The sequence below is a fragment of the Babylonia areolata genome, chromosome 13, assembly GCF_041734735.1.
Source record: "Babylonia areolata isolate BAREFJ2019XMU chromosome 13, ASM4173473v1, whole genome shotgun sequence".
Taxonomy (NCBI): domain Eukaryota; kingdom Metazoa; phylum Mollusca; class Gastropoda; order Neogastropoda; family Buccinidae; genus Babylonia; species Babylonia areolata.
This window is the reverse complement of record NC_134888.1, coordinates 23536151-23545788: the sequence shown is the minus strand read 5'-3', so window position 1 is coordinate 23545788 and position 9638 is coordinate 23536151. Positions and strand designations below refer to the sequence as shown.

General features: G+C 35.9%; 1 protein-coding gene across 1 annotated transcript; it reads left to right on the top strand.

Moving 5' to 3' along the window:
- Positions 1-364: 364 nt before the first annotated feature.
- On the top strand, positions 365-6874 carry LOC143288885 (centrosomal protein of 19 kDa-like). The gene is made up of 2 exons (XM_076597547.1): positions 365-450; positions 3024-6874. The coding sequence occupies exon 2, from the start codon at positions 3067-3069 to the stop codon at positions 3571-3573; it is 507 nt and encodes a 168-aa protein (XP_076453662.1). The 5' UTR covers positions 365-450; positions 3024-3066; the 3' UTR covers positions 3574-6874.
- The last annotated feature ends 2764 nt before the right edge of the window (positions 6875-9638 follow it).

The window sequence follows — 9638 nt, the reverse complement described above, 5'->3', positions numbered from 1 at the left end:
CGCTGTTATAGTTGTTAGTTTTTCATTTGAAATATTTTATACTGTTATTTTTTATCATTTTATTTTATTTTATTTTTTTAAAAACAAAACTTAAATCATTTTCTATAACACACACACACACACACACACACACACACACACACGTTCACTTACTCGCATGCGTACACAGTAATTCCCCCCCACCCCCACCCCCCTTCACCCACTCGATTTTTTTTTTCCTACCCTCGTCTAATATCACTTGCAGTGAAAAGACGTTAAACTAAAGACCGAACTAACTTTCACTTTCATGGTAATATTCTCATGTTGTATTATTCCCAAAAAGATTTTTTCCTGAACAATCGGCAGACAACTCTGAAGAAGAATTCCCTTTTGTCTGTGTTTTGACTTGCTCCAGAAATCGTTGACCTGGATGGTTCGACTTTAATATCTGATTCCTGTTGTTAATATCTGGTATGTTGTGTTGATAATGCCCAGGTTATTTCCTGTTATAGCATCTTGAATTATGGGGGCTATTTCAACGACATGTGTGTTTTGCGATGTGGACATAAACTTATTTTCCGAAGACAAATGGACAAAAGCATGTCTCGTTATGGCATGACTTAATAACCGACATAATTATTAACTTAGTCAGTTAGTGGTATGAGTTATACCTATGAGACAATCTAGATTCAGTAATGACATACAATATCACGTATTGGAAATAACAATCCCATCTATCATGATATATCTTCTTTTTTTTCTTAGATAAGGATTGTCCACTTTTTTGACTCACTTCTGTAAACAAATTGAGTCTATGTTTTAACCCGGTGTTCGGTTGTGTGTGTGTGTGTGTGCGCGCGAGCGTGTGTCCGCGCGTGTCCATGGTAAACTTTAACACTGACATTTCTCTGCAAATACTTTGTCAGTTGACACCAAATTTGGCATAAAAATAGGAAAAATTCAGTTCTTTCCAGTCATCTTGTTTAAAACAATATTGCACCTCTGGGATGGGCACAAAAAAATAAAAAAAAGAAGCCAACTTATATGCAATCTGAATTTACTGTTATATATATATATTTTTTTCTTCTTCTCTAAACTTGGCACTTTGATCAGATGTTCTGACACAACAACCAGAGCAGTCATTTTTATCATTTTTTGTTCAAACAGGAACTTCTTTTGCTAAGCATGGAAGTTATATTTATTTTGCATGTCTTTGGTGCAGACAGTAAAAAAGGGAAATTATTCTGCCAGGGGGGTTAATTTGCTTTAAACTGATCTTTTTCATCTTGAACATTACAGTTTGAAATTACACTCAATACCTTGTGTGCTTTACTCTCAAATTACAGGGCTTCCACTATGTTCATTCGCCCAAGTGGTCTTTTTCGGAAAATACTAAAATCAATACTGCAAGTGGACTTTATAGATCTATTGGCTGAGCCCTGAAGGCCATTGGCAAAAATCAATCGTGTACACATATTTATACATATTCAAAGCGCGTGCTCATATTGTTCAAGTTTTGTTCAAGTTCAAGTTGTTGACCTGACCGTTCAATCCTATATTCAATCAACAGTACACGATAACATGTGATGGAAAGTTGAAGAAGGAGACCGTTTGATATTTATTCTAAGAAAGATTTGTGAACGCCTAATCACTCACTGGATTATGCCCCAAACTGCCATAAAAATATCAACAAAATCAGTCGGAATTCACAGTTAAAAATAATTAACCATGAGAGTTAATACCCTTGATGAAATGTCAAAATTTCCAGTCTTGACTTTTCTCAAAATGAAGTCCTTTTCACTTCATACGACGTTTAGGAAGTACTTGTACTTGGCTCTACATGTTATTAGTTTAACAAAATACTCAGTTTTCATATCAACTGTAAAACTATAAAAACTAGAATGAACATGGAAGAGAAAATGAATCGACAGTGTTGTACTACATTCCCGGCGGTTGTAACTAAACTCAGTTGTACATCTATCTAGATCCAGAGAAAACGGCTAAATGTTGCAGTGTGATTGTGGCAATAGCCATGTCTCCTTTACCGCGGACTTAAAAAAATTTTTTAATTGCCCTTAAAGATTTTTGAATGCCCAAGATACACCAGAATAATATGATTTAAACAGCAATCTCACTGCGAATACAGCAATCAATTTATCGCCCTTAAAAAAACATGTTTAAATATTAAATTTTAGAATGTCAGTTAAGGAGCCACGATAGTGTAATGGGTAAGACAGTTTCTTCTCACCCGAAAACATGGGGTTCGAATCTGCCGTCAGAACTTTTATCTTTTTCCTTTTTTTTTTTTTAACCCAAAGCTTTATAATAACAAATACATACACATTTTAACAATTAGATTTTTTTTAAAGTGTATTACAAGTGAGTCTTGAAGGTCTTGCCTCTCTTGTTTTCCTTTTCAAAACTAACTCGGTTCCTATTTTAAAACACTAAACAGAACAAGACTCCACATTTTTAGAGGGTAGAATATAATGCACAACAGTTGTTGAGAATCCAATAGTTTGCACAGTCAAGTATTCATGCTTACACACACACACACACACACACACGCACACATGCACACACATATATGACATACTATACAGTATGGTACTTTACAGGTATGCATGTACAGCACATCCATTGTTTACACACTGAGCTGCACAACTCTCACAGTTTTACACACCACACAAGCCAAGCCATATAACTGAATATGAAGCAGAAAAACAAAATCAAAACATGCAGATGATGAAACATGAATGTTAAAGATACTGTAATTATATGTCATATGCACCAGGCATTATTTTGGCAAAATTATTTTGGTCATGTAATAAGTGGAATTTATTCAAATTTATTTAAATGATGTGACTTTTAGACAATGAGATTTGTGTTCATATATAAATTTTTTGCTAAAAGCTAAGTTTCTTCAATAAGTTACGAAAAGTAAGTCATTTGAGAAAGTAAAAAATTATCACAGTTATTAATCATAAAACTATTAACACAAACTTTCAGAAATGTATTTATAACATTACATGTGTTGTTTACAGATTATGGACAGGCAGTAAAAACACAAGCCAGCAGACTGCAATCATGGCTTCCAGTACACTTCAGCTGCTGAAATGTGGTGTGCGCTTTGACCCTCCCACCCTGGTCATGACGTACAAAGACTGGAAATCCAGCAAAATGCGTCGTAGGAGCATGCCTCTTCGCAGCTTTAACAAAAACTCCAATGTGCAGTCGACCATTCAAGAACTGCAGGAGAACAAACGACATGGTCGCTATGTACAGCTCATGTCTGAAGCACAGCTCTACCGGCTGTTGACAATTGTGAAGGATAAACTGAGCGGTCTGAGTTTGGAAGCCAGCATTGCTCGCAACAACGAGATTGACACTGTGAAGCCTGACGAAGACCTCAACAAGGTGGACCCAGAAACGCTTGTGCGGAAAAAGTTGCGGATGGACTCGTCTTTTGAGAAAAACCGCAAGCGTCCAGGGGACCCTGACTTTGAGTACAACATTGAAGTAGACTTTGAAACAGTGGAAAAGATCGAAACTTCCGGTTGGGATTCGGGTGACGATTCAGACCCTGACTTTTAACATGCAAGCTGTTATGGACACTGATTGCCTAGGACAGCAAATTATCCTACTGGTGACTAATACCCAAACATTTTTATGTGGTGTATGTATGGTTAACTTGCATTATTTATTGTAATTTACTACAACTAGTATTGTATTTCAGATTGCTGCCGTCTGCAGTGATTTTCATTTGTCAGACATATTTATTCAGAATCAGGCTGAACTTAAAAAAAACAACAAAAAAACATATATGGATAGATAAGCTTTTCTTTGGATACACTTATGTAATGCAGATTTTCTTGATACTGAATGGCATACAGCATATAGTCCACTTGATTGACAAACAATGTTACTAGTAATAATAGTATGAAACCAGCTTTGTTTGACACAAAGAAGGTTCATGGTTTATGTTTGGAAATGAAGCCACTTTAGCCAAATTTAGATTGTGAGATGGAAAAAGTGAACAGTTGAAAAGTTTGTGATTGTTTTGATAACACTGATAAAATTAAGAGAGAGGTGAAACTGAAAGGATAGAGAGGGAGGGAGGGGAGAGAGAGAGAGAGAGAGAGAGAGAGAGAGAGATTTTTTAACCAGTCATTTGTGACAACAGCCATTTCATCTAATTGGTGCATTATTGTTTTGAAACTAGATGCCACGTATTGTTATGAATAAGTGTACTGGGAAAACAACAACAACAAAACTGTTGTCATTTTCAACAGTTTTGCAAAACAGCCAACAAAGGCCATGGTTTGATATATGATTTCATTAATGTTATTTTGTTGTGGTACAAAAAGAGTGTACAGAAGAATTTTAAGTCCAAAGTGAAGAACAGGATAGTAGGTCTGAACATCTCAAAAATGAGGTTTATGCAGTCATTTAGTCTGGAAAAGTCTTTGCGAAATGAGAGAATCATTTGCAGAGCTGGAAAGGTCTTGGAATAATATGTTTTGCCTTTCAGGCTCTAGAAGTCTTGGAATTGACACACACAAAAGAAACAACACCCTTGAACACTACAAATTTAACAAAAACCTTTGATGTCTTTGAGGGGGAAAAAAAGTGAACATTGAACATGGACGCTGGGATATCCACCAGACACTTTCATCAGATGGTGTAGCAAACAAAGTTTTGTTTCAGTTTGGCATTATATTTTGTATGGAAAATTTTCAGTCCTGTATGGAAAAGGTCTGGCAAAAAATATGGAATTTTATTTGGTGGGAACACTGTGAAAAGGCATGAGGAAGTATCTAACTCAACCACAGACACAACACAACAGACAAGGCCTTTTAATGTGAAACAGGTATTGGTTTATTCATTCTTAGAGGACAGAACTCAGACATTAATGGACTTATATTAGTTTATGATACGAAATGACAGCATTTGACTCACCCATCGATCAAATAAATAGGGCATTTGGATTTTGAGCAGTTTTGTATATATCCTGCGTCCTACCCAAATAACATCCCTGGAAGTTGTGAGGGCATTGCTGGAACACAGTGATCTGAATTCATTATTCTCATTACAAGCGTGTTGTTTTAAAGGAACGCCTGGAAACATGACGGATCAGAAAAAGTATTTTGATTATTTTTACTGTTGTAAAATTGATGTTCCATTGGATTTCATTTTCAGTGTCAACAGTGTGATTGAGTAAACAGAATTTAGAGTATTTTATTTCAGAACTGTATTATGATTGAAAAAAAAAAAAGATTAAAACATCAGCAACAGAACTGTTCAACTGCCAGGCCAGTAGAGGAAGAAACAGGAAAGTGTGTGTGTACTTCATTCATTGATCACCAAAGTGCTGCTGTGTTGGTTATCTTATTGATGATGACATTCCTGAATACCAAAAGACAGTGTAATTCCTGTGTGTTAGCACTTGTTAGACAGATTTAGATGTGGCATTCCATTTGTTGTTCCTTTTGCACTCCATTCTTCTTTCTCTGTTTGTTTTTTCTTTTCTAATTCTATTATTGAATTAGCTGCTACGGTCACATTTTCTTTCTCAGTTCTTTTTTTTTCTTGGATCTGTGAGAGTGTTTTAGCTGCATGACGATGTTTGTTATGTCAGTGTCACAGAGAGAGGCTATAAAGTGATGTTCTCAATTACATCAAGAGATACCGATTACAATATAGTGGTAATTTTATTCTTTCTATGTAAACAACATTAAAAAGTATAAATTATTTTATATTCAAAATTCATTCTATATTTCTTTTAGAAAATCTTTTTATTCCATGCCTCACTAAGTTATTTTCAATCACAAAGTAAACAGAGTAATCAGCTGAATCAAACCTGCTAACAACCGTGCTGTCAAAAAGAGTTTTGTAGAGACTATAGTTCAGCTTTTGAAAGGTATGGAGAGATGTGTTTTGACTGTAGCATGATGCCGACAGTTTTCAATTTAAGACTCAGTTTCACACATTTTTATATTGTCTTGTTTAATATAACACACACACACACACACACACACACATATATATATATATATGTCTGTAGCTTAGTGGAGTACATGGTATCTTTAGCTATTTCGGAAGTCTTCCTGCTGATGTATGTATTACATGTAAACTTGTATTACATATTTGGAGTTTTATGTATGATCACATTGACCGAAGGCAACCTTTTGTGTGATGATGGCAAAGAAGTTGTAATTATCTCCAACTACAACAATATTTGTGTTTTGTTCTTCTGAGTTGTTTTAACATGAATTCATGCAATGAATGTTGCATGTCATACTGATTGTTCTTCCACATGTCCTTTCGTTTGTAATTGTTTTTAATTTATAGTTTTATTTCATAATGGTCCAGATCTTTGTATTCATGACTTTCTTAACCTTGATTTCTTTCTCTGCATGCAGTTTATAAACCATTAAATTGTAGTTTCTGCATACACATGACTGTATGTATGCATAATGTGTGTGTGTGTGTGTGTGTGTGTGTGTGTGTGTGTGTGTGATATCTTTATTAGTATTTCTTATCCATCAGAATGTTAATTTTACACAGAGTAGCTTTCAGAATCATGGTTTTGTGCTCTCACATACACATAAGGAATCAGTGTATTCAAAGGAGCAGGGTTTGTTTGGAGTGATTTACACTGAACAAATGGGTGTTTGCACCGAAAGTCAGAAATGCTCCAGGTACTTCTTTTTATCTCAGGATCACATTCTGGCAGTCTGTTGTCTGCCTCGTGTCATGTCTTTGATATTATTTTGCGAGCCAATAACTGTTCTATTCTATATTTAAATGGTGTTTGATTGTCCATGGTTCATCCTCATCACATGTTTGTTTGCCTGTTTCTGTGTTCCCTGTGTACGGTTTTTTTTTTTTTTTTTTTTTTACATTATAGTTATTATTTATTTATTTATTTGTGTAAGCTTATCTATCATTTATTCACCTTTTTTTTTTCTTTTTTTTCCCCTCAAGACCTGACTAAGCGCGTTGGGTTACGCTGCTGGTCAGGCATCTGCTTGGCAGATGTGGTGTAGCGTATATGGATTTGTCCGAACGCAGTGACGCCTCCTTGAGCTACTGAAACTGAAACTGTGTTCCCTGTAATCTGTGTTCAGAAAATATTTTTATATCTTGTCCTGCAGTCGGGTTTCATTCTCCTTTCTGTCGCCTTTATTACTCGATTTGTTGCAGTGCGAACATTTTAGTATGGGCAGGAGTATTTGTACGTGAAACCTTGTCAACGTAGCTGTGTAAGCCCAAGTGGTATGAACGTCAGAAAATAAACGGTGAACCTAAAAGTGAAACCCACTGACCCGTTTTTAATCTGTTTAACTATTTGACTGGTGAACCGAGACCAATGTGGTGTGAATTTGAAGAACAGTTACAGTTGTTTTTAGTGCACTTTAAATGGTGGTCAACTTTTCTGAACAATGGTAGAACTTTGCCAGTGCAATCTGAAGAAGAAAAGTCTTAATAAGAAATTGTCGCCTGAGGTGACAGCGGTTCGCTGACAAGCATCTGCGCTTCAGCAGCAGGCAATGGGGTAATAAATCTCACACAGAGAGAGAGAGAGAGAGAGAGAATGAATGAATGAATGAATGAATCTTTATTTTCCAACGGTGAAGACATTAGCACTTTGGCTGACTTACACATCTGCCGTTGTTCTAAGAGACACACAAACATGTACGCATATAAATAGGGAGAGAGAGAGAGATTACCTCATTCTGTTTCATACCTTTCCTGGTGAATGAACCTTGGCCAGTGATGAAGATTCTCTGGTATTTTGTTGATATTAGATGGCACACATGGCTTTGCTTCAGAATACCTGCTTCAAGTTGCATGACTTTGAATGTCAGATTTGGGAATGTCCGCACGCATCGTTTCAAATTTGCACTATTCTGTTTAACACCTGGTATAATGTACCACAACTGCATGCAAACCAGTTCTGTGGCAGCTTTCATGATGGTCCATGATTCACTCAGTCGTTACTTGCAGTGAATGTGTGTATGTGTAATAGCAGTTGTAGCTGTAGTTTTGAGATCTTTTTAGATTTGTAATATTAGAGTGTGTGTCTTAGTGGGAAATGTATGTATATGTTGCAATGAATGTATGATGTATGTGTAGTAGCAGCAGTAATGTTCAGAGATCTTTTCAGATGTGATATTACAGAAAGAGAGAGTTGTGTTGGCATACGTTCCTGGTGTTTTCTTACGTAGAATGCACATTAGTTTGAGGATGAAGGATTGAATACTTAGACAAGTCTTGGATATGTCTAAAATCTGCGTGTCTTCTTTTCTTTCTTTCGTATTTTTTGAAAGGAACACCAGACGAATCGTGAGGTTGTTTTAAAACTGTTACCTTAATATAAATTATAATCAATATGTTTGTGCGTCCAATACTTACCTCAAAAGTGACTCGCATTGAATTTTCAGTCACTGGAATGAATTTTCTCTCAAAAACCAAAATGAAACCTCAAAATATCCCAGCTTTAACGCGACAAATTGAATCACAAAAAATTGCATTGTCAGTATGTGCAGCTGGTTCAGCTGGCAGTCTTAAGACATTTTTTTTTCAATCTGCAGAAACATACGTAACAAATATGAAGAGGATACGCTTGTGCACTCTTTCTTACCAACACACAATCCCTACCTCTCAGTGTCACACACACACACACATACACAGACACACTTACACAAACACAATGACCATGAATAATTGAATAGAAACCGACAGGTCTTTGTCAATATCAGTGCATCTTGCAGCTTTGTGTTCAGTCAGGTAAGCCCGATAGCGATGTCCTTTTTGTATGGAAATACAGATCTTTTTTTCATTGTAGTTACCAGAGCAGATTTTCATTTACTCATGTTATCTATTCATTTATTAAGAAAGTTTATTACTTTATCATGTTTTTTTAATTTTATTTGAAAGTTCCAAGCTTGGAACAACTAATTTTCAGCATCTTTTGATCTGCCAATATTGCTGACCCTAACCTGTGTGGTTTGGCTTGGTGTTCCCTTTGGTTTGTTATACTGGGTTGTGAAGTTGCAGTGGATTGATTTTCACACTGAATATTCAGAAATACACATTACTGAATACTTTTGCTGTCTTCAGTGTGTGTGTGTGTGGTTTTAGAGATTTCTGGGAAGGGAATTGAAAGTCTGCTTTTTTTTTTCACACAGTTGTTTGAACATTGTGCTGATATTTTGGTTCCATATGGATAATATTAAAAAATGTCTTTTTCAAAAATGCCTTTTGATATAATTTTTATTAAAAAAATCTCCTGCAGATGGTGTGATTGCTGTGGCATGGGTACATACATGAGATGTCATGAATTGCGTTTGTATTAAATTCACCTGTTTTGGTTCTTTATTGTAAGACACTTTTGGAAACTAAAAAATCATGGCTGGAAGTTTTAATTGCCGATCAATCTTTTACCAGCTTTCATCATGGCATACACAAAAATTCACAAGTTCGATCCCATATACTGATAAGAATGTGTCTTTTGTTTCCCCATTTTGCTTTCCAATTCCAGTAGGCTGCTGTCCGTCACATGCATCTTTGGGAAGACACTGGATTGTGATGCTTCTTCTTGCAGAGAATGAGAACACCACTAAATTGTAAGTGTAACTGACGGGTGCAATAGC